Source organism: Diabrotica virgifera, chromosome 8 (assembly GCF_917563875.1).
Source record: "Diabrotica virgifera virgifera chromosome 8, PGI_DIABVI_V3a".
Taxonomy (NCBI): domain Eukaryota; kingdom Metazoa; phylum Arthropoda; class Insecta; order Coleoptera; family Chrysomelidae; genus Diabrotica; species Diabrotica virgifera.
In genome coordinates, this window is record NC_065450.1 from 228561755 (window position 1) to 228589060 (window position 27306).

Consider the following 27306-nt stretch of genomic DNA (forward strand, 5'->3'; position numbering starts at 1 on the left):
GGTAAGTGTTTTATAAATAGTTGATCAAATTTTGTTATGATATTTGAACATAGCCACTTTGCACGACGCAAGTGATTGCGAAATTTATTAGTCGTTATACGGGCTCCGATACCTACCTTGAACGTACCAAAATACATAAGTAGTATGTAATACTTTTATTTAAATAATATTCACCTAATATATTGTTTTCTTACTCTATGTTTTGTTGTATTTTTTCAATTCTAAATCATTTCTATTCAAAATCAAAATAATTTGATTTACATAAGTTAAAAATGTCAAAAGGTTAATCTGTTTAGTTAGACGATCTTCGCACATAATGACAAGCTGTCTCTGTGGCGAAGTTTTAATGCGGGTGACTCCCAATACAACGCAAATACCAGCCGCTTGGTAAGTTGGTTCGAATCCCAATAGAGACTTTTATTTTTTTTATATACATTTTATGATTGTAAGTATATTTATTATATAATTTTATTTTCAGAAAATACGTATTTAGTTAAAAATTTTTCCGACAATTAATGTTCAGAAATCATTTGTGGCATTTTTAATGTACTTGTGTGTGTTTTATTTTTTTATTATTTTAATTTTTGGCACTGTTTTAATAAAAATGTTTGAGAAGTAGTAAGTATAAATTAATTTAATATTTAAATAAAATATAAATAAAAAGTATATTAATTTCGTTTATAATCATATAATCATATAATCATATAATAGAAGTATAACTTCTTACGTGCGTACAAAGTACACACACATTCTTTTTTTTTGTTTAATTTTGGACCTTGTTTTTCCTCATCATTTCCTCATCCCCTTCCCCCGCGTAGATTCGCCATTTTTTCCAATTTAACTTGTCAACATTTAACGTTTTAAATAATTTTGTAAATCATGGAGAGTAATCTTCTTTTCCAATGTAAATATGTTTCCTATTTCTTTATTTCCCAACATTGTCTCAACTATTTACTAAACATTACTCACTATAATATAATTTAAAAAAATTTCATTGTTAGGTGTTAAATTCACAGATTATGAGCTTATCTAAGTAATTCATGAATTTAATGACCACTTAAAAAGTGTTTGTGAATGTACAGGAATGTATACCTTATCTTTATTTCTACCGAAATGAATCATACTATTTTGTATCTTAATAATTGAATATTATTCCCATGACAAGAAATGTATGATCACTTATTATCAAAGAATTTTAATTTAATGATAAAGTTTCTTAATATCTTTGTAATACATAATATGTGTTTGTGACAGGGCAGTATCATCGCCCCCACTAGCGAAATTATTTCGATTTGATTTTTTTGCACAAACTTACTCAAAAAAAAGTCCTTATAACATATCCACAGGGTGCCGGACGGTGCCGTGGTCGAAAAATTGTTTAAACAACTTTTTTTAAACAAATTAACAAAAATAATTTTTTCATTTCGAACAATACTTTTTAAGATAATTTGGGTCATTCTGACAAAAAAGGTCTGTTGTGATTTTTCTCTAAAATTGATTGTTGTCGAGTTATACGCGATTTAAAATTTGAAAAATGCGAAAATGGCCATTTTCAAGTCTTAATAACTCGATTAAAAATTATTATTATGAAATTCAAAAAGTGGCCAAATTAAGTTTCAAACCCCTTCTTCAAGGTCCTGAAGAGATTTTTGTCATTATTTTATTACAAATCTGCTATTTTTAATTATTAACAATGACTGTGTGCTTTCTTTTATTCTTTTGTAGATTTTTCTGCTTTCTCGTCTGTTGTTATGCTCTATGATTTCTTGTACTTGTTTTTTCAAAGCCTCTCTTTTTTTTTTCTCCTGTGTATACTCCATCGCTTATATTCTCTTTTCACTATAAATCTCCCTGCTATTTCTTGTCTTTCTTTAAAGCTATTTGAGCTTAGCTTGCCTTTTTCCTTCTACTGTAGTTCTGCATTCATCATCATACTATTTTGCATTACTTTGCCTTTTGGCTCTTCCGACAGTTTCCTCTGCAGATTTTATTATTTTATTATTGTTTTTAATTCTCTCCATTCTTCCTCTGCAGTATCTTCCTCTCTGATTCTGTTCAGTTTTATTTGGAGAGCATTTTGATATTCTTGCCTCTTTGTTGAACTTTTGAATCCTTCAACATTCCATTTTTTAATTTTACTATTTGTCCCTTTTGCCTCTGTCGTGATATTCTGCCGTAATTTTAGCCCCACAAGATAGTGATCTGAGAGTTCGCCCCGCGATACGTTCTGACATTTGTTAATTCACTAACTCGTTAAGACTCCAAATACGGTATGCGGCAAAATAAACAGTACTAAAATTCGGGACAGCTTGTATATTAGTGCACCACCCTAATATTTACGTGGCATTGGATCCAAGCTTGACATGTAACACCGTTGCATATCCTCTATTTTTTCATACTATCACATTACATAAAGTTTCATTATAAAATAGTTTTGAAACACCAATTAAGTAAAGTTTTGTAATACAAAAAGCTCAACAGAGGCATTTTAAATCAAAGCTACCTTAAAATTGTTATAAAAAGGAAGATCAACTGATAAATAAAAAATATCAGTGAAGATAAACTGTATAAATATTTTTAAATCAAAGATAATATAAATTGATATAAAAAAGTAGATAAATAGATAAATCAAACAGATGAATGATTATAATAAATTAAAAAATAGTTTTGAAACACCAATACAAAAAGTTTTTAATACAAAAAGCTCAAAAGCGGCACTTTAAATGAAAGTTAATTAAAATTGTTATAAAAAAGAGATCAACTGATAAATAAAAAGAATGTGTGTGTACTTTGTACGCACGTAAGAAGATATTCTTCTATTATATAATAGGTAATTTAAACGAAGTAAATATATACTTAAAAGGTTATTTGTACTTATTTTATTTAAAAATCAAACTAACTTTCTTATCTACCACTTTCAAAAAAGAAGAATATCTTCAAAAATTATATAATAATATACTTATAATCATAAAATCTATAAAAAAAAATAAAAAAATAATAACTTGCTTGGGGCTTGAACCCACTTCACGTCTACCGCGCCGTACGAAGGTTGACGCCATTTCAAACTGCACCAAACTCTCTTATACGTCATGTGGGAATATACACAAACTAAACGTTTACACCATAAATTTATATGAATTTAATAAAATTATTAGCTTGATTTTTGTCGAAATAAAATACAACAAAATATAGAGTAAGAAAACGATATATGAGATGAAGATTTGTAGAAAGTTTGTTCGTAATCAGATTATGTAAATTAAAGCATTGCCTACTAATAGGTAACTACATTATTTTTACATTTTCCAGATAGATAGGTATTGAAACTATTAGGTATTTCCAACTGAAACATTTAGAATTACGTACCTGCGGCTTTTCAAAAGTCACTATAATTATAAATTTGATTTTATTTCTGTCCACACATCAATAAAAACTAATATTATACAATATTTTTGTTTACCGATAACCTCCATATTGAACAATTATTGACAGATCATTTCAAAATTTCAACACCCAATCAGAGCCCGTATAACAACTAATACCATACTGTCGGTGTGCGCATGCGCGCGGATCAATCAGATTTTACCCTCAATCGATTCGCCGCTAAAGAAGAATATCTTCAAAAAAGATCAATGAAGATAAACTGTGTAAATGTTTTTAAATCAAAGATATAAAAAAGTTATAAAAAAAAGTTACAAAAAAAGTAGATAAATAGATAAATCAAATAGATGCATGATCAAAACAAATTATTCTATTATTCTTGTACATGTAAATTGATTGAAATTATGAAAGAAATAAACAAAAAACGTATGGCAACATTGTGACGCACAAACATAAGATTCAGATGTAGGTAACATAGGGTGCACTAATATACAACCTGTCCAAAATTCATATGCGTCAAATTTGTATGTGTCAGGCGTCGAAACGTACTCAGTGGTTTCCGAATGTCGTTATAACGTGTGTGAATGTCGTGATAATGTTAGGTGCTTCAGAATGGTTCTCAATTTTGCAGAAAATTTTTTTATGGTGGAGTACTATTTTCGGTCATACGTAAAAGGTCACGAAAACGGTCCAAGCAGGTGGTTTGAGCAGGACGGGACAACCTGTCACACTGCTAGGAAGTCTCTTCGGATACTGCTCCATCATTTTGGGAGTTGCCAATCACTAGAACTAACGCCACCAGATGCGTACATATGGGGAATGCTGAAGGGGTCAGAGAGATCCACCGTCTACCATTTCGTGCCAGACGCAGTGGCGAATCTAAAAATTTGCCTTGGGAGGGAAAATTTGCCTTAGGGGTGAACTTCCAATGAAAAACCAACCAAAAGACATACAAAAGACAAACTTAGATTACATAAAAGATGTAAATAATAACTTATAGGCATTAAGTTCCCTTAATTTTCCTAACTAGCGTATTTATTGGGTTGAATTTGTCTTTATGTGGTTTCGGTTTCATGTCAGCTAATATATTTTTATGTTTGAACAGTTTTTTTTCTTTAATTTTGGACCTTGTTAGGAGGGGAAATTTCCTCGTTCCCTCCCCGTAGATCCGCCACTGGCCAGAGGGCATCTTTACCATCTGTTTTATCGGGAACGTGCGTCGTCGTGAATAATGTTTGCAATGCTATATCATGTATACTAGATATATAAATAATCAAACATTTCAATATTCCTTTCAGTACTGTTTATTTTGCCGCATACTGTATATTATTAGCGAATAATTTATGTTATTTTAAAACGTTTTTGTATACTTGGCTTGGTTGTTGTCACGGTCTCCGCAAATTTTGTAATCCATTTTAAAAATAGTTCTAGGCTACCTAGGTACCTGAAATTTTCAGAACAGCTTAGAACTAGCTAACAATGCAATATTTAGCTGCTATTATACAGGGTGATTAATTATTAGTGGGGTGAAGCTCAGTAGATCCGTTATAGTAATGGATAGCGATAAAAGTTAATAACAAAAATTGTAGCCAACTTTGAACTTCACATTACAAAATTAGTTAGAATGTTACAGGGTGTTCGATAACATAGTGACAGATCAAAGTTATGTTTTTTTAAATGGAACACCCTGTATTTTATTTTATATTCAAAATCTTCTTAACTTCTCCATTACAAACATATAAAGGTTTAGTATGTTATACAGGGCATTTACAAAGTTATAACCAATTTTATATCAATATCGTAACAAGTTTTATTTGCCATATTTTTTTATTTATTGTCAAAATTTTCATAAATAATCAATATTGCTAATTTTCTTTATATTGAATACAGGGTGAGTCAAAACGCAAGTACATTATTTTCTCAGTAATTTTAAATGAAACACTCTGTATTTTATATCACTATCGAAAAGTACCATTACTGTACTTTAATTTTTATATAACATTCCCTATGTCTAAAATTAGTTTTCGAGATATTTTCATTTTTCAGAGCAAATTATTAATTACGGATCTAAATCTATCCAAATTTTAGGCAAGCCATGACTGAATTGTCTAAAACTGACAATTTACGATTACTGATTATTAATCTGTAATCAAAGTTGGTTACAATTTTTGTTAAGTAATAACTTTTATCGCCGTCGTCACTAAAGTCATTCATTATTGTACTCATTTGACGCCATTTGCGGCAGTAAAGTAACACTTTATTGTACTGAAAGAAGAATTTTACTTTACCTGCCGCGATTAATCAAATTAACTGAGATTGAATGTAAGCGGTCGATGGCAGTAATCTATTATTTATTTGAGTGAACTTAAAATTTATTTATTTTAATTATTAAAAATATTGTACAAAATTTACGTTATTATTAATTAAATTTCTGTCAGAAAGTGAAATTCCGTAGTATTTCGCAATTATATTCATAAAATATAAATCGAAACTTTACAGATTTAGTAATTAGGTACTTATTCAATATTGATTACTTGAACAACTATCGATTATCCATTAAACATCGAAATCGGCCATCATGCAAAAGCATTCTGTCATCGTCATTACTGTCATACGAAATTTTTATTTCGTCTAAAATTGATAAAATTCTTAAATGTTTTAAGTTTTGTATTAATGCAAATATATTATGAAGTGGTGTTTTTGTTAATTCGATTATTTAAAATATAGGACGGTGACAGATACTAATGATACTTTGTTAGCAAATATATTTATTTAGATTTTCTACTATTCATCAAGGGTAAAGCAACTGCGCTACGGAAGGCCACACTTAATAAACAATAACGTAACTATTAACGGTATTTTTAATTTTTGTTATTTTATTTTAAGTGTTAAAATTGGTTTAATATTTAAATAAAAATACGATTAAACTGCGTAAAATATATTTATTTCGTTGAAATTATAATAATAGAAGTATAACGTCTTACGTGCGTAACAAGTACACACACTTTTTTTCATTAGGATGTAATTAAGTAAGTGTTAACGTTTTTTATGATTGGCGATAAAATTTTGTATGCACCACGTCAGTAAAGACTCTTTATCGAACTCGTCTGTTATTCGCCTCGCTCGCTCTGCTCATAATATCAGACTCGTTCGATAAAGAGTAACTTTACTGACTTGGTACATACATAAATAACTATTATTACTATATATTACTATAACGGATCTACGGAGCTTTACCCCACTAATCAATCACCCTGTATGGATAAATCGATTTTTTTTATTTCAAACTATTTTAAAAATGTGACTAAAGCAATTATATTTTAAAGTACGTTAATAAATCGATGTCTACAAATTGATGGTGGGTCAGTGGCATTAGACTGCAGATTGAGAGTTCCCTAGTTCGAACACGGCTGTTGCGTATCTTTTTTAATTTTTTTAATAAATAATTAAAAGTTGATATAATTAAAATTCATATTTTGTAAGTTAATTATTATACAGGGTGTTTCATTCGGAAACGGAAATACTTTAACGGTGAATAGAGGTCACCGAGCCGATTCTAGATTTACTACATTTTTTGCCCTGTCGACTTTTATAACCGAGTTACAGGGTGTTTTATCGATTTTGCCCATTTCTTTCATAAGCCATAACTTTAGAACCACCCTGTATATTTTTTTGATATTTGGTACACATATGTCTCATTCAAAACCCAAACGACCGACATACTAACCATAAGAAAAATCCAGGTCCGGATTAACAAAAAATTATAAAGTAATTGTGACCTTAAAACAACACTCTGCATATTCAAATTTTGAAAATCTGTTTGCATATTTGAAAAGAGCACAAAAAAGTAAGTTTAATATGGTTCTCTTCAAATTTTCGGCCAGACAATTTTATGACTTTAATTTTGACATTATATTGAAGTTTTTAAGAATTGACATTAAAAAGCAGGTATTATTAACTTTTAGTTACAAATTATTAAAGTTAATGAATAAATACTCATTTAAGAAATAATAATTATTTACCACATTGGAACGACTCAATTACTAATGACAAGAAAAATCCAGGTCCGGATTAACAAAAAAATAAAAAGTAATTGTGACCTTGAACCAACACCCTGTATATTGAAATTTTGAAAATTTGTCAGCATATTTTAAAAGAGCATAAAAAACTGTGATTAAAGGTTCATTTTAATTTTTTCGCCGTTGATTTAATTACATCAATTTTGAAAGTGTATTGAAATTTTAAAAAACTCTGAGATTAATAACCAGGTATGTATCAATACTTATTTTAAAAATACTTAATACTTATTTACTACGCTGGCTTCATGGATTCTCTGGATTTGTAGCTGTATGCACATCATTAAAAATTAGAATTGCAAGAATTGGGATATTTTAATGATTTAGTAAAGAATTAAAAAACAGCTATATTTAATCAAAAAAAAATCGTTTAAACAATTCAACAATTTAACATAAATTAAAAATATTTGAACTAGAACAGTTGCTCAAAATGTCCGCCATTTTGTTCGATGCACTTCCGTGCTCGCTTTAAAAGATTTCGAATCGATTTTCTAATTACATTGGGATTTTTCTGGCAGCTTCTTGTGACCTTGACAGAATTATTCAATATGATTTCAAAATTACCGTAATTAAATTATCTGCGCAAAAATTTGACATGCACCTTTTAACGCAGTTTCTTATGCTCTTTTAAAATACGCAAACAAATTTTCAAAATTTCAATATACAGGGTGTTGTTTCAAGGTCACAACTACTTTATATTTTTTTGTTAATCCGGACCTGAATTTTTCTTGTCATTAGTAATTGTGTCGTTCCAATGTGGTAAATAAGTATTGATTATTTTTAAAATTAGTCTTTATTCATTAAATTTAATAATTTAGAATTAAAAGTTAATAATATCTACTTTTTAATGTCAGAGTTCTTAAAAAATTCAATATAATTTCAAAATTAAAGTCAGAAAATTGTCTGGCCGAAAAATTGAAGCGAACCATTAAACTTACTTTTTTGTGCTCTTTTCAAATATGCAAACATATTTTCACAATTTGAATATACAGGGTGTTGTTTTAAGGTCACAATTACTTTATAATTTCTTGTTAATCCCGACCAGGAATTTTCTTATGGTTAGTATGTCGGTTGTTTGGGTTCTGAATGAGATTACCAAATATCAAAAAAATATACGGAGTGGTTCTAAAGTTGTGGCTTAGGAAAGAAATGGGCAAAATCGATAAAACACCCTGTAACTCGGTTATAAAGTCGGTAGGGCAAAAAATGTACTATATCTATAACCGGCTCGGTGACCTCTATTCACCATTAAGGTATTTCCGTTTCCCAATGAAACACCCTGTATATACCATTTTAAATAACCGTGGTATTATAAAAAGTACTTTTTTATACTAGTGTAATTTTTTGAATTATAATTTTAACAGTTAATACACCTACTAAAAATTCATATTTTATTCTTTCGAAACATGTGTTGTGTCCTGTATATAACAAAACCGTGTTATTATAAAAAGTACTTTTTATTATAGTGTAATTTTTGGAATTTTAAGCATTTTATATCGTCAAATTATTTTTTGTTCTCTCCTATAAATAATAAAAAAGTTTTATTATAAAAAGTTCTTTTTTATAAAAGTGTAATTATTTTAATTGTAGAGACCGTTGGAAAAACCCGATGGATTGGATGTATCCGACCAATCGAAAGTCCATCCTCAGCATCTATGCCAAAAATGTAAAGAGCTGGGATATTACTGTAGGCGAGTACAATAAAACAAGAAGATAACTCTACTGTTTTTGTTTTCATTCTTTTAATTTTATTTTATATCAGAATATAGACTATATATTTCATGTTTTATATTTTATAATTTCAGTTTTTCCACGTTTATTATTTATACTTTTTATTTTTTTACTGATGTAATTTTTTAAAGTACTTAAAATATATGTATTTTGATGTATGTTACCACTATGTTAGATACGTTATATATAAATATTGATGTTTATTTTCCCGTTCTTTGTTTTATTTCATTTTTCTGCCCGACAATTCAAGAAGTACCTAAAAAGTACAACGAACAAAATGGAAGACTCAATGAGTATTTTCAAGGATTATAGACGCTCTATATTGGCATTTGCAGATGATGTTGATATCATAGCTAGAAGCAAAAGATAAATGATAGAAGCATTTAATGCGATAGAAAGAGCGGCACAAAACCGTGGCCTAAATATTAATAAAATAAAAACCAAATACATGAAGGCCGTTATAAATAGGCCAAAGAAACTTACAGAATCTGACAATAGGAGACTATAACATCGAAAGCGTAAAAATTTTTACATATTATCTAGGTTCACTAGTTACCGCAAGATAACAATGTCGGTGAAGAAGTTAAGAGAAGAATACATATTGCTAATAAAACATATAATGGACTAATTAAACATGTAAGATCTAACAACATCACGAGAAAAACCAAATGTAAAATATATACAACCCTGATAAAACCGGTCCTTATACATGTATATGGATCAGAGACATGGACACTGTCGAAAAGCGATGAGAACTTATTAGGTACGTTTGAACGAAAAATCCTCAGACACATATCATAAGGGGGATGAAAGAAAATGACGTGTAGTGCTTATAAAGGTTAAATACAAACTTACTTCAGTTCTCTTGCAGTCAACTTGAGTCCAAAAATATTGTCCACACTCTTTCGTGAACGTTTTGCAACTCAAAATCAACGACAACGGAAGCTTTGAATTATTAGTTTGGGATAACTTTCGGATAATCCGAACGGGCGGTCCCCCCAATTAGTTCGGATTTGCGAGGTTCTACTGTATTCGCTCTGAGCGTTAACAAAGTGTCAAAGCAAAATCGACCGACCTGCTCATGGTGGCGGTTTTTTGAAATTTTATCAGGACGCTTTGTGTATGTTTAAATGAGACATTAAAAAAAATGCCGTGTCAGGCTAGTGATATTATGTATTAATATAAACAGAAAATAAAAACGCACTTAATCTGATATAAATTCTTCTATTTCCAATCTTGATTATTAGTTTGATTTTGTATACATAACCTCACTATCGCAGTTTATGTCAATAAATCTTTATTAACGAAAAAGAAAATATTTTTGTTGCACTATAAATTACAGTATAAATTAATAACTAATGAATTCTAACAATTGTATTCGGTTATTATCACTACAAAATAAAATATTCAAGTTTAACAAAATAATCCCATAAGACTCAATGTTAAAACGTCCTGACAAAATCTGACAGCGTGTCACGTGACTGTAAGTAGAGGGGAGACGCACGGAGCCAATACGCAGCATACAACGAACCCGACGTCATAACATGGGCGCTGGATGGGCCATGTTGAACGGATGTTGGATACCGAAACACCAAAACATAATGAAGCAAGCACCAGTAGGGAGAAGGTCAAAGGGAAGACCCAAACTTAGATACATGGAACAAGATCTGAGAGATTACCCACTGGAAGAACAAAGCAAGGAACAGAACAGAATGGCGGAAAATCCTAGAACAAGCCAGGACCCAAAAAGGGTGGTCGAGCTACTGATGATGATGATATACGCTCTATATTCGGTAGGTTCTACCTTGAATTTAACGTTTGGCTTACATTGTATCAGATACAAGTGTATAGAAATATCTGGAACTGCGTAAATTACGCAAGTAGCAAATCACGGAGAGGGGACTTCAGTTGAACGCGTTGCAGTGTGGTTCATTTTGAGGAGAAAGGGACTGATTTGACTTGAGAGTTAGTTAGTGGGGGCTTGACTTCTTACATGGAACGGAATAAGAATGTTCCGAATTATGACAAGAGTGATTGGATGTTTTATACGGAGATATGCCTATAGAAAATAACGAAAGAGGGCGCCAAACAAGTTTTTAAGGGGAAAACAAGTAAAACAAATACAGAGAAGATTATTATTAATGAATTATTAAAGAAGATAGAATAAAATAATTATTTAAAAATAAAATAATAATAATGTGACGTTTATAACGTTACATCATCTATTTTTGGATCCTATACCCGTAGGTAAAGGTATCTACCGAAAGGTATTTAATATCTCCGTGTTCTTCACCACGACAAGAAGCACTACGGAGCAGAGGACGCCCATCAACCAGATGAGCTGACGATCTGAAGCGTGTTATTAGTCTTCTTCTTCTTTTAGTGCCTATTCGTTTCGAATATTGGCTATCATTATTTTAACTGATGCTTTCAATAGATTAGTTGTTGTGGAAAACCATTTCCTCAGGTTCTTTAACCATGATATTCTTCTTCTCCCAATTCCTCGCTTTCCGAATACTTTACCTTGAAGGATTACCTTACGTAATATGTATTTAGTGCCGTTTCTCATTATGTGTCCGAGATATTCTAACTTTCTCCTTTAAATGGTATACATCACCTCTCTTTCTTTGCCCACTCTTCGTAATACGGTCTCGTTGGTTATCTTGACCGTCCATGATATCCTCAGGATTCGCCTGTATAGCCACATCTTGAAGGCTTTAAGTTTTTTCTCCATTGCTTCAGTGAGTCTCCAGGATTCAACTCCGTAATACAATATTGAGAAGATAAAACATCGTAAGAGCCTTATTTTTATCTCCAGGTTAAGGTTGTGGCTTTTAAAGAGTTTGGCCATGTTATTGAATGCACTTCTAGCCTTCTCTATTCTACATTTTATTTCTTGTGAGTGATCCCATTGTTGATTTACTATTGTTCCAAGATAGTTATGTATACTGTTTTACTCGGTCCACTGGTGTATTATTGATAAGTAGTTGGACGTCTCTAATTTTATTTTTGCTGATGATCATAAATTTAGTTTTTGATATATTTACTTGAAGTCCAAATCTTTCACTTACTTCATTTACTTTGTTTATTAGTTGCTGTAAACTGTTAAAACTGTCTGCAAAAATAACGGTGTCGTCTGCATAGCCGATGTTGTTTAGGCGTTCTCCATTTAGAAGTATTCCATGTTCGTAATTTTCCAAGGCTCCACTAAATATTTCCTCTGAATATAGGTTAAATAATATAGGTGAAAGTATACAACCTTGTCTAACGCCTCGTGTTGTTGGTAATTGGATTCAATTCACACAAGACAGGAACAGCTGTGAAAGAGACCTATATCCCAGACTATCCTTGTGGACACATACTGGTTGATGATGATGATAAATGAGTTCTTGACAGCATGATCTGGTTTAAATAAATAAAAAATAAAATACAAGTTTAACCAAACGATTTATTCTTAAAACTTAACTGCACAAAATATATACAATTACACTTTAACAGTACTTTTTTATGTGCCACAAAAATGCTGAAGTTTTCTTGATGAGGTAAAAACATTCATATACATTGAGCTTAGATACACAAATCTAAAAACAATTGTATAGTTCCACAGTTAACACGAAACAAATTAAATGGCAAAAAATATCTTTTAAGATGATATTTCTTTACGTGAACTTAAAACTGACTTAGAATAAAAAAAGGTTTTTAGTGGAATAAATGATTAAAATGAAAAATTTTCATAATATTTATTTTTACCCTTTCGCTTTGCCACCATAATTTATCTTAGTAAAATGATTTTTGTGGTATCTAAGCTCAACCATAACATGGCACATTAAAATATTCCCTTAGTGACATTCAACATCCACAACATATCACAATTACAATGTTAACATCATTATATAACACACATTCAGATAAATGATAATGAGAGAAATAAAGTATTACCACAATATAAACAACAAATAGTAACGTGTTTTTAAATTTTAAAAGTAGGTGAACTAACACAGTCACTACGTCACCATCATCATCAATGGTGCTATAGCCCAATGAAAGAGCCTCGACGTTTTCAAGTCTATTAGGGCAGTCAGTTTTATCAATTGCCAACTGTTGCCAGATTGCTGCGTCTATTTTTCTACCATCCTCATCTACACGATCCTTCCATCTGAGTTTTGGCCTACCCCTATTTCTACTTCCCACAGGTTGTGACATAAGGATTCTTCTAGGAGGGTTGTTCTGCCGTGATCTTGCAAGATGTCATGCCCATCTTAGTCTTCCTATTTTTATAAGAGATACTACGTATTCACCACCAAATAAATGTTTATATCTGTGGTATATCTCATAGTTGTACCTCCTACTCCAAGCACCATTTTCACAGATGCCACCGAATATTCCTCTCAGGATTCTTTGTTCAAATAAAAGCAGAAGGTTTTCATCTGCCTTGGAGATGGTCCATGTCTCCGATCCATATGTCAACACTGCTTGTATAAGAGTTTTGTATATGGTTACTTTTGTTTTTTGGCTTAAGTTTCTGCTTCTCATATGTCTACTCAGTCTAAAATAGCATTTGTTTGCTAGGATTATCATTCGCTAAATTTCTTCCGTCATGGCGTTCTCCTTGGTGATCCTATGTCTATGAATTTGTCCACCACTTCAAAGGTAGAATTATCAACCGTGAATTGGTGCCCGATGTTTCTGGATCTATTGTGGATGTTGATGCCATCATCTTAGTTTTTTCCTCATTTACTTGCAGGCCCATATTTTTTGAGGCATTTGAGAAGTTGGTCATAAAAGATAACTTCGAGGATTGCAGAGGAAATGGAAGGAAGCAAATGTAATGACTCAATAACATTCGCTATTGGACAGGAATACGCAATGCCGAACAACCATTCCGATTAGTTGAAGAGTGTGAACAACTTGCCAATGTAACTGCCAACGTTAGGGGGACCTAATATGGCATTGAAAGAAGAAAAAGAAGGACACCATACTGTGCTACTTCGGATAACATCTCCTTTTAACAACACAAGCATTTGTGTGAAGATTTCTTTACATTATGTCTTCTATTGGACATCGAAACTATTTGTTGTATCTTTTACGGTATAAAAAACCTAGGAAAATATATAACTTTTTCATTACGGTATTGTATATCGTATTAAAATCAATGTGTATGTTGATAATGATTATTTCTGCAAAAATGGGATGTACTTTTGTGTACAGTACTACCAACTATCTAAGAGATTCATTAATATTCACTCCAGCGGGCTGCTATTGTTTAAGGTGTAATATTATACAGTGAGCACGTAAAGGTTGGAATAAATTTATTTTCTCGAGAATGGACGATTTTGGAAAAAAAAACCCAAAACAGGTCAATTTTTATTTTTAAATTGCGACTTTTTGGCATATGTATCATACTATCTCCGTCTACTGAACAGACGGAGTAATCACGTGAATAAATCACAATATTTCTTTAAAATGCCTTAACGCATAGCCTTGTATACAATACCGATAACACCAATACCGAATATCTTGTTATCGGTATTTTGTGCAAGGCCGTACGTTAAAGTATTTTGAAGAAATATTGTGCTTTACTCATGTGATTACTCAGTCTGTCATCTTAAAATTTTTTTAATGAGAATAGGGGTCATGTGATAGCTCATTTGAAAGGTAATTTAATTCTCTATTCAGTAATATAAATATTAACATATTTATACAGTGCCCAAAAAAACTTTTTAATTAAATTTATTGACATAAAAAGAAGAATGTGTGTAATTTATTTAACCCACAATACATTTTACTGCTATCAGAAAACAGGAAATATGTTTATTTGACAAATAAATATTGTTTTTTGCTTAAATTCAATATGAAAGCCGCCACCCACCTTCCTCTGGACAGTTTGAACATTTAGTTTAAACGAAAAGCAATGAATATTTTTCAAATAAACATTTTTTTCTGTTTTCTGAGAGCAGTAAAATGTATTTTGGATTAAATAAATTACATGCATTCTTCTTTTTGTGTCAATAAATTAAATTAAAAAAATGTTTTCTTGGACACCCTGTATAAATAATTATGTAAATGTTTATATTAGTGAATAGAGAATTAAATTGCCTTTCAAATGAGCTATCACACGACCCCTATTCTCATTTAAAAAATTCATCGATGACGTCATCGCGCCCAGATGGATGACGTCACTAGTATGATATGTATGCCAAAAAGTCGTAATTTAAAAATAAAAATTGACCTGTTTCGGTATTTTTTTCCAAAATTGTTCATTCTCGAGAAAATGAATTTATTCCAACCTTTACGTGCTCACTGTATAAACAAAGGATCATTTCATAAAACAAGTAGATTCCTTGTCTATGGAATTTCACGCCTCGAACAGCCGAATATTAATGAGTTTCTTAGAGAGCTTGTTAGACTATACGTCGTTTCCACTTAAAAACAATTTATATGTCTAAAACTTACACGTCTAAAACCATTCAAATTCAAATAACATTGAATCATTTATCGCAATATACTACATATTTACAATTCTTAAATTCTTAAGTACAAATAAAAAAATCAGCAATGAAACTATTCGATAGATTTGACAATGTACGTGGGCTGTCTTTTTAGTTTTGCATACAGCCGCTTAGAGGGCGCCACCAATAAAACATTCCAACACAAACGTAACCTCAATCTTTTGTTGACACAAATCGAGAGTTTCATTGCGATACAACAAGTCGTGTAGATACAGTGAAGTTTTGAAATTAGCAAGTCGGTCGAAAAATGGATGTTCAATATCAAATATTCATAATTCATATCCGATATTAAACAGTGTATTTTTATCAGCCCGTATATCACATGAACCAATTTGTTATTATATTTAACCATGTTCGGGCTATTTCATTTGTTTAATTGTTGCAATTCATAAACAATATCTTGGCCATGGACATTAATTTAGCTGACTAAATAAAACTTTTGTTTTTTGGTCGTGTGGGCTATGACCCGATTCATGTTGCCAAAAAGAGAGAACATACATTTAGAATCATTCATTAGAATCCAGTCAACCAGGCCAGATATACCTTTAAAGTCATTCCTTCTTTTGGTGCTTTTGGTGTTTCAATAAAGTGCTTTTGGTGTTTCAATAACAGTCGATAGATCTCCACTGCACCCGAAGATTAGATATGGTCCTTCGAGCGGTTAGCCGCGAACATTTTCGAGCAATAATTTTTTACAATTTTCGGAGAGGATTATACCAACAGCAATGTCACGCTGAAATGGTTTCTGTATTTGGGAATGAAGCATCACATCAGTCAAATTATTTCCCGCTAGTACTGCGAACTTCAACGTGGTAGCTCCAGTCTCAGCGATGAATCCAGACCAGGTCCACCCAAAACATCAGTCAAACAGCAAAACATTGATACGGTTCGTCAGCTAATTAAAGACGACCGCCGTGTAACATACCGGGAGATAGAGGCATCTTTGGGCATTTCAAAGACCTCGATCCATGTAGGATCCAAAGGATCCTACATGAAGAACGGGGTGTTAGGAAGTTGATTTGCCGTTGGATAATTCATTTGCTTACAGAAGAGCAAAAATGCAGTTCGCGTCAATTGGCGTTGAAAAATATTGGAACGGTTCAACAAGGGAAGCTCAAAAAACTTTTTTAGTATTGTTAGTGGCGATGAATCTTGAATTTATCCCTACCAACCGGAAAATAAACGCTCCACCGCTACATGGGTGTCTCACGATGAAGAAAAACCAACAAAAGTGATCCGTTCTCGAAGTGTGTCTAAGAAAATGGTCGCAACTTTTGTGTCAAAATCTGGCGACGTGGCAACAATTGCTTTAGAAGATCGAAGAACGGTTACGTCTGATTGGTACATAATCGTTTGTTTACCAGAAGTTATCGCGAAACTACGACAAAGCAAACACACAACGGCGAATCATCTTACATCATGACAATGCAAATGCTCATACTGCCCAAAAGACAATAGTTTTTGGAGCTTCAAAACATCTAATTGTTAAACCATTCACCGTATAGCTCCGACTTAAGTCCCAAGGACTTCTTCACGTTTCCAAAGATCAATAATTCAATGCGTGCGCGGCGATACCAGTCGCCAGAAGAAGCCATCGATGCCTATAAAACAGCGATGTTGCAGGTGTCAACTGAAGACTGGAATAACTGTTTTACCAATTGGTTTAAACGTAAGCAAAAGTGTATCGATCTTGGTGGGACATATTTTGAAAAGCAATAAAGTACTTTACGTCTATATATTTTTTGTTTTTATGGCTATATGCAAAACTAAAAAGACATCCTATCGTACTAGCTAGAACAGCAAACCCCAATTATTAAACTTCACTGTATAATTGTGGTTTACCATGTGTAACCCATAACTAAAAATAAAATGACAATTTATTGTTCAAGTTTACAAAGACATGGTTTCAAGTCACCATGCTTAATATTTATTGATCTTATTCATCTGCTACATCGAGTATTTTGGGGCCACTATCACGTGCACGTGTTTGATACAAATTTGCCACGTGTTGAGCAACCACAATCGGCTGGATCTTTGCGCAAACGTAAGTCAGTTTAATGGCAATTGAGAGATTACAAAATGTCAATATAAATTAAAATTTAACATGTTAGTTTCCCCCAAAAAAGACAAAATGCATTGTTATACCGCAAATCTATAATATGTAAATTAGAGCTGGAGAGTCAGATAATAGAACAAGTGATGGAGTTTAAACATCTGGCATCACACTATCTGGCTACGGAAGTGGAAGATCAAGTGAATAGAGCAAACAGAGCCGTCGGTTTGCTCAAAGAAGCAATATGGAGAAATAAAAATCTCGAGAAAGAAATGAAATGAAGAATTTACAAAACAGTCATCAGACCAATAATGACATACGCTGTAGAAACACGACCTGATACAGAGAGGACAAAAGAATGCTAGAAATAGTAGAGATGAAAACCCTTCAAAAGTTCGATGGTAAGACACTATGGAACAGAACTATAAATACAGATATACGACAGAGATGCAAGATAGAGAACATTAATAACTGGATAAGAAGCAGAAGAGTAGAATGGAACGACCACTTAAACCGTATGACAACTAATAGATGGTTCCTCAATACGAAGATGATCAGTGGGAAAACCACGAAACCGATAGAACGACAAATTACTGGAGCCACATTGAAAAACAGACAGACTTATGTCTACACAAAAAGAAGGAAAAAATCTTATATATAATGTGTAAAGTTAATCGTTATGACAACTTTTTTTAAGGAAATATATGAATTCAAGGCGGGAAAATAGATTGAAATACGAAAAATTCTTGTAAACATTCTACGCTGCTGTCACTTGTCAGTTACACAACTCGAAGTTCATAGTTGGTGAATCAATCATCCCCATTATCATATTACTATTTTTGTTTCATGTATTTCTGTTTTACTTGTGCAAGGATCCAACAAATAAAATATCTTATTAGTAGCAAGCAGTCAATAAAATATTTTTCTACCTATGACATTATCTTCACAATGAACCATCCCAAATACTATTGACTGTAATACATATAACTCTTGACATTTCCCATTAATTTTGAGGAAGCAAAAAAATATCGCCATCTAGCGGTATAAGTAGGATAACCAGAGCAATCTAACCTTACATTTATACAATTGCTTTATTATTGTTTTTGTATAAGTGTTTGAACTATTTTTATTTTAATTTAATTTAGCAAAATTAGCTCGTTATTCAAAAATTTATAAAATTAAATTTGAATGTTTACGTCAAATTTTACGTTGTCAAAACGTAATTCAACTCAAGCCGACAGTGGCGCTAGTGGCAACGTGCTTCCAGATTTCTGTGGGAGTTGTATGTAATACAGTCAATAGTATTTGACCATTCTGAATAATTTGCAACTTTACAATTATTATTGTTATTGACTTGACACATTTTTTAATATCTCACTATTATGATAGATCTGTTAAATAAGTAAATCACCAATGCCTTAAATTTGATTTGCGATTAACAAAATTAAATAAAAATTGTTACAAAGATTTTTAGAAAAATCGTTCAACAAGTAATATACGGCTCTACGGTCAAAATGGCGGCTTAGCTGTCATACACCAGCTGTCATGTCTTGACAGCTAGTTGTTTTCCCGGGTTAAATTGTAAGTTATACAATAAATAAATGTTCTTAATCTCAAAATTATACTTCCGATAAAAGAAAGAATATTCGAGGGATTTTTTGAATATAATAAACAAGATGTGATTGTCTGCCCCGATTTACTTAACAATTTCAGCTCCCCTTTAATGTTTGCAACCTTTTTTATTTTAGCCATTGTTAAAATGCTCATATGACACGGTGCATTATCCTGATGAAAAAGGATTTTTTCTTCTGCAAGCCGGGTCCTTTTCACGAAGTTATTCCTTCAGTTGGTCCAAAAGGTTACAATAATAGTCAGAATTTATTATTTTAGCAGTTTGTAAGTAAGCCACAAACAGAATTCCTCTCGCATCCCAAAAAACTGATGCTATATGGGCTTGTAAACAAAGAACGAATTGACAGATTGTAATGAAACTTCACACACGTTCATTTGAATAGTGTGCCAACGTAACAAAACAAAATTAGGCCAGTAGCAGCGCTATCTCTCATCGAACCGCAAAACTTATTGAACAACCTAATATAATACAAAAAGCGCGCTTACACGTCCACGTCAATAACCTATATTTATATTTTGACGCGCGTACGCGTCACCGGAGCTGAAAGGGTTAACAAATACCGCTAAAATGAATCGTTTTAAAAACCTACGCGTCGAAATCTCATCATAATTAAAGTGTGTTCTTCTCTAGTATAACTTTTACCCCATTCGCTGCCTATCGTGAACGGCATCTGACTGAAGTAACCATATAACTCACTGGCGCGTGAATGGCACCTGAATGAAGTAACCATATCACGCGCTGGCGCGTGATTAGCAGCGAATGGGTTAAGTGTTAAGTTGAATTGGTAGTAGTGAAAGTGTATTCATTATTACTAACTACTACATGACTTCATATTAACGTTTTGTTTAATTAACAGATCCATCAAATATATAAAAGTTCTTTGTCTTAAATTGATAAAATTCATCTACTGCGACAATAAACATCAGTCTCATCACAACGATAAAGCTCAACAAAGTTCTATCTACATTTGATTGGCACTTGAATCGTTCCTGAAATTATTGAGATGGCTTGTATATTTTAAACGACTAAATGATTGAGTTAATACCCCACATGTAGAAATGAAATGAAAGGTGCCAAAATATTCATTATCGTTATCATAGGGGCCATTAATCACGTGATGTTTTTTTGGCATGTTTTAACCCCCCCTCCCCTTGGTGATACATTGTGAGGTGTAAGATCCTCTATATCACGTGTATTGTGACATTTCGTGATTTTTTCTAGACCCCTCCCCCTCCCCTTTCCAGCCTCACGTGATTAATGGACGGCTCCTAAGTGGCTCGACAATCCGTTGTGGATCTTGGCCTGCTCACAAAGAAGTCGCCACTCCTGTCGATTCCTGGCAACTTCCCTTCATCTTCTGACCCCTAGAATTTTTAGGTCTTCTTCCACATCATCAATCCATCTTCTTCGTGGTTGTCCTCTACTTCTTGTGCCCTCTGGTTTTGAAAATGTTAATCTCTTAGTGTATTTGTGGTCTGACATCCTAGCAATGTGTCCAGCCCATCTAAGCCTCCGCACTTTAACGAATTTCACAATATCCGGATGGTGTATAACTGATATAGTTCAAAGTTGTATCTTCGAGGCTATAGACCATTTTCATTTACTGCCCCAAAAATCTTTCTAAGAATTTTTCTATCAAAAATACCAAGAAGTTTTGTAACGATATGATACCACGGCAAGCGATGAGCTGATCTACCAGAGACGACCGTGGGAGCATCCGTGTTGGCGCATAGCACCGCTGCCTGGGCCAAATCGAAGGAGAGGGCATCGAGAGAATATTTAAGACGAGCCAGGAGAATGAGAAAATCAGTCGTTGCAATGGCTCGATTGGCAGAGATTTTTAAGTAGTTTACCACAAGTCCTAATTCACTAGCCGCGTCCGCAAGCCTTGTAAAACACTGCACCATGTCTCTCATACTTCTGCCCACTATAACTATATCGTCAACGAATGCAAGAATTTGCGTCGATCTACTAAAAATAGTTCCATTCATTCTGATATTTAATTTTGTGATTTCTTTTACCAAGGAGACACGCCAGCGCGTTCCCCTGTCTTATTACATCATTATTAATGCCAAAGAACGTAGAGTTTTCTCCTTCAATTCTAACGCACGGGCTTATGTTTTGCATTGTTAGTTAAGTCAACTTAACTAACTTAGGTGGGATTCCAAAGTCTATCATTGCATTATATAATGCAGTTCTTTTAACACTGTCATAGGCTGCTTTGAAGTCAACGAAGAGATGGTGCCAAAATATTAACTTTTATAATAACGAATAGACACAGTCAGAAGAAGAAGAAGTTGAGGTCATGCTATACTCAATTTGAATCGTTTAAGGCAAAAGCGGGTTTAAGTCATCTTCAATTATCTGTGTTTTTATTTTTTTCTTTAATTTTGGACCGTGTTTGCTGGGGGATTTCCCCTACCCTACCCTCCTGAGATCCGCCACTGTTCGGTAGTTTCACGTGATAGACGGAACAGTAGCGAACCGGGCTTTTGCCGTGGGGGTGAAATCATCCCATCTAGGGTCCCCATCTAGGGGATGAAAATTTTTTCAATCAAGACAACTATGGAAATCGATAGATTAACCAATTCTGAGTAAATTTTGTCCTATAAATTTTTTTTGCAAAGTTGATACTTTACAAGTTATTAGCGATTGAAACTATGCATTTTTCATTGAAAAAACTCAAGTTTTATAACCTTTTTTCATGAATAACTTAAAAAATATTAATTTTATCGAAAAATCATTAAATACGTAATTGTAGCTAATAAAAAAACACAGAGATTTGCGTCGGAAAGACCTATGTAAACCCAATAACGACTGAGTTATTGCTCTTTAAAGAATGGTTATTATCAAAGAACATCGAAATGGAGAACTTTCAATCTAAAATAACTCCGTGCAATTTTTTGGGAAAACTTGCCTAAAACTTTTTTAGGGAAAAGAGATATCTTTTAAAGCTCATTAAAAAACCTTTCAAATGAGCTCTTATAAAAGTTTTTTGCACCTGAACTGACTGACTTATGACGAAAATAAAATCGCTCCCTAATTTTTTTTTAAATGTAACAATTATTAAACCCTTGTCATTACAATCCTAATAGAAATGAATAGCTTCCGACTTGAAATTAACTTGATTTAGATATAATTGATACGATCCATGTGATTTGGTCGGTTTGGAATGCTTAGTTTAGAAAAAATAGTTAATTAAATCGAAAATGACATTTTTATAATTAAAAAAAGTGCATTTTTCTTAAATAAACCTAAAAATATTCATAATACAAAAACAAAAACAAAAAATCAAAATTTTCAGTAAAAAAAATTCTATAATTAATATTTGAAACATTTTTTCATATTATGAATATTTTTAGATTTATTTAACAAAAATTCAGTTTTTTTTAATTATAAAAATGTCAATTTCGGTTTAATCAACTATTTTTTCTAAACTAAGCATTCCAAACCGGTCAAATCACATGGATCTTATCAAGTATGCCTAAAATAAAGTTAATTTCAAGTCGCAAGCTATTCATTTCTATTATGATTGTAATGACAAGGGTTTAATTGTTACATTTTGAAAAAAAAAGCACGGAGCTACTTTATTTTTGTCATAACTCAGTCAGTTCTTATGCAAAAAACTTTTATCAGAGCTTATTTGAAAGGTTTTTAATAAACTTTAAAATATGTCTGTTATTTTCCTAAAAACTTGCACCATATTCGAGTTACAGTCAGAAAAACGAAAGAATACCCCTGAACGATCACATCAATCACATATTTTGTATTTGCTGTTTTTTTTCACAAATAACAAACGAGAGAGATAGATTATTAATAATCTGAATAATATGTGATTGATGTGATCGTTCATGGGTATTCTTTCATTTTTCCGACTGTATTTGAGATTGAAGGTTCTCCATTTCGATGTTCTTTGATAATAACCATTCTTTAAAGAGCAATAACTCAGTCGTTATTGGGTTTACATGGGTCTTTGAGACGCAAATCTCTTTGTTTTTTTATTAGCTACAATTTTGTTCTTAATGATTTTTTTCTATAATTTAATTTTTTTAAGTTATTCATGTAAAACGGTTATAAAACGTGAGTTTTCTAATGAAAAATGCATAGTTTCAATCGCTAATAACCTGGAAGGTATCAACTTTGCAAAAAAATTTTATAGAACAAAATTTACTCAGAATTGGTCACTCTATCGATTTCCATAGTCATTTTGATTAAAAAGTCATCCCCTAGATGGGGTTGTTTTCACCCCCCAGGCAAAAAGCCCGCTTCGGCGTAGGGTACATTTTGACAAAGGTTATAAATACTACCTGAATCCAAATTTTCAAGGAAATCGACCTTGATTCTCAAAATTTCACGAGAAAATGGCTGTTGATTGGACTATATTTGACGTTTCGAGTTTCAGCTCGGAAAAATTTTAAATCTGTCTTTGAAGTCCTGTGCTCCGCTCTATGTGTGTGTACAGTGCAAATGATAAACTGAGCAATCTTTCTTTTAAACGAACCATCTCAAAAATCCCAAGCACGATCAGCCTCATTAAAGAGTTCTCTAACAATCTACCTACCGCTTCACCTTCGACAGCTATGAGCTACTAGCGACACTAATATTACTATTACTAGTAGCTCTACTACTCGATAGCAGATTCGCGTCTTTCTTAAACACAGCGAAGCCTGCTTTGACCAGTTCTTCGGCTATGTCGATATCGTGTTCTTCGATTTCGTATAGATCCACTCCGGGAACGGGGGATCCTTCGCGTTTGGCTCTCGTTTTTTCCCTGGCGCTGTAACCGTTCATTTTAGCAGAGAGTTTTTTCCATTGGGCGACGTGGGTCCATTCCTCGAAACGATCGACGGCTTCCACTGACCAGGATTCTCCATTGGGCTCTAAACAATCATAAAAAAACTAGAATTACCGATGCAATATACAGTGTGTCGCATTTAAGAAGAAGACAGTCCTATATTTCGGCGATCAAAATACACCAAGAAATTGACGCACCACAATTGCACCACCAATTAACGGAATTGTCATTGTATACCGGGTGTATCAATCAAATTGTTTTTTTTTTCTCAAAGTTCACCACATACTGTAGAATATTGTAGCATTTTTTAAAATACTGAAATTAAAACCCAACTATAGCCTCAGGTTTTATTTTCTGTTTTTTCATTCAATCGCTGACGTTGGATAATAGAAAAGTTAGGTATTTTAACAACTAGCCATATTTTTCATCAATACAGGGTGTGCGACAAACTTTAAAGGGTAATTCTACATGAAAAAGAAATGACAGTTTGCTTTATAAACTTATGTCAGCAAATGGTTCGTTTCCGAGATACCAGGTGTTGACATTTTTCTTACAAACTGACGATTTATTTATTGTTCTAAAACCGGTTGAGATATGCAAATGAAATTTGGTGGGTTCTAAGAGGTAGTTATTGCGCATTTTATTGCATATACAAGTAATAATTTTACATTCAACCTTGGCGTGCATACCGGTAAAACGTACGCGCGCCAATGAAGAATATAAAAATGTTTACTGTATGTCAAACAATGCGCAATAACTACCTCTTAAAACCTACTAAATTTCAATTGCATATCTCAACTGGTTTTAGAGCAATAAATAAATCGTCAGTCTGTAAGAAAACTTTCAACACCCCCTATCTCGGAAACGAAGCATTTGCGGACCTATGTTTATAAAGCAAACTGTCATTATTTTTTCCTGTAGAATTACCCCTTAAAGTTTGTCGCACTTATTTAAAAACACTTTGTATTGATGAAGAACATGGCTAGTTGTTAAAGTACCTAACTTTTTTTATTATCCACATAACCGAATGATAGTTCGTTCTTTAACGGTAAAATATTGCAAAATCTCTAAATTTTAAAGAACCGCTTGGATTGACATGAAATTTGGCATACGCATAGCTAACAAGTCAAAGAAAAAAAGTGATATTGTGCCGATATGTGTTTTTGCCCTGGGGGTGGTTTTCACCCCCTCTTGGGGGTGAAAAAATATTCGTCCAAAGAAAGTCAGGAAATGGATAAACTGGCTAATTTTAAGTAACTTTTGTTCTATAGAGTTTTTTCGATCATAGTCAATACTTTTCGAGTTATTTGGCAGTGAATATGTTCATTTTTTTCAACAAAATAACCACGCTTTTAGACGGTTTTTCGCAAATAACTGAAATAGTAAGTATTTTGTCGAATAAACATTCTTAGCAAAAATATAGCCTGTAAGAAATTAAAAAAAAATGGTGTATATATCACGTCTCTACACCTAGTAGAAGCAGAGTTATAGATAATGAAAAATAGGTTCATATTCGTCAAATTCCAAATGGAATACTTTAACGTGAAATAACCAAAAATGAAGCACATTTCGGGGAAAACTTATTACAACTTATTTAAAGCGTTTAAAAAAAGCTTCATTTTTGTTTTATAAAAAAAATTTCTAGCATCAAAATTAAACAAGTTGTTACGCTCAAAATTAAATTAGTCCCTTTTGGTTTTGGTAAAAAATCGAGAAAATCACCCCCTAATTAGTATCTTAAATGAACTTAATCCTTACGACTTCACAAGTTTCTTGACTCGTGTATATATTGTTTATATAATCTGTAAGTTTCATCGGTTCAAAGTCCTTATTATTGAAAGGGCTGTAGTTAAAAGGGGTTGAATGAGTCATTGATCACGAATGTATGCAAATTTAGAAACACCAAATCTTAATCAATTTTTGTCTAACAGAAAAACAAAAAAATACATGATATTCAGAAAAACAAATCTGACTTTTTTTTGTTTTTCGAGATTTTTGGTATCTCTAACAATTTTTAAGTTATTTTGAAAAAAAGCATATTTTTTAAAATTTAAATTTTTAAAAATTTTACTTTCAAACCAAATTTTTTCAAAAATAAACACTTTGAATCGATAAAACTTACAGATCATATAAAGACAACATAAGTAAAATAATTTGTGGAGCGGTAACGATTAATTTCATTTAAGTTGCTAATTAGGGGGTGGTCTTCCCGATTTTTTTTTTGCAAAAACAGAAGGGGCCAACTTTATTTTGAGCGTAACTTGCTTAAATTTAACGCTAGAAACATTTTGTAAAAACAGAAATAAAGCTTTTTTTAAACACTTTAAAAAAGTTATTATGGGTTTTCCCCAAAAAGTGCTTAATTTTTTGGATATTTCACGTCGGTTGGCCCCTTTTATTTTTTGGTACAAAAATCGCGAAAATCACCCCCTAATTAGCTTCCAAAATAAAATTAATCGTTACCGCTTTACAAGTTACTTTACTTATGTATTATTTATATTATCTATAAGTTTCATTGGTTTAAAGTGCTCATTTTTGAAAAAAAAATGGGTTTAAAATAAAACATTTTTTTTTAATTTTGAAAAAAAAATGGAGTTGTTCATGGAATTAACTTAAAAATTATTAGTAATACCAAAAATCTTAAAGAGTAATAAAATGTACGTTTTGCTTTTCTGAATATTTTTTCTTTTTTGTTTTCTTGTTAGACAAAAATTGGTTATGCTATGGCTGTTCAAAATTTGCCTAAACTCGTGATTAGTTACTCGTGCAAGCCATTTTAACTACAGCTTTTTCACAAATCAGCACTTTAAACCGATGAAACTTACAGATCATATAAATAATACATACGCAAAGTAACTTGTGAAGTGATAAGGATAAATTTATTTGTGATGCTAATTAGTGGGTGATTTTTGCGATTTTTTTACCAAAAAATAAGAGGGACCAACAATATTTTGAGCGTAACTCACTTACTTTTAATGTTACAAGTTTTTTTAAAAAAACAAAAATAAACCTTTTTTTAAACACTTTAAAAAAGTTATAATGAATTTTCCCCGAAAAGTGCTCCGTTTTGGGTTATTTCACATTGAAATATTCGATTTGGAATTTGATGAAGAAGAACCTACATTTCATTA

General features: G+C 32.2%; 2 protein-coding genes across 2 annotated transcripts in view; one reads left to right on the top strand and one right to left on the bottom strand.

Moving 5' to 3' along the window:
- Positions 1-9394, top strand: part of LOC114337865 (zinc finger CCHC domain-containing protein 24-like) — a 59964-nt gene extending 50570 nt beyond the window's left edge. Inside the window, exon 5 of the mRNA XM_050659759.1 lies at positions 9045-9394. Within this exon, the coding sequence (XP_050515716.1) occupies positions 9045-9158 (114 nt within the window). The 3' untranslated portion in view covers positions 9159-9394. The remainder of the gene's footprint in view (positions 1-9044) is intronic.
- A 3219-nt stretch (positions 9395-12613) lies between these two features.
- Positions 12614-27306, bottom strand: part of LOC114342113 (tudor and KH domain-containing protein homolog) — a 47466-nt gene continuing 32773 nt past the window's right edge. The window contains exon 7 of the mRNA XM_028292900.2: positions 12614-24260. Coding sequence (XP_028148701.1) covers positions 23959-24260 — 302 coding nt within the window. The 3' untranslated portion in view covers positions 12614-23958. The remainder of the gene's footprint in view (positions 24261-27306) is intronic.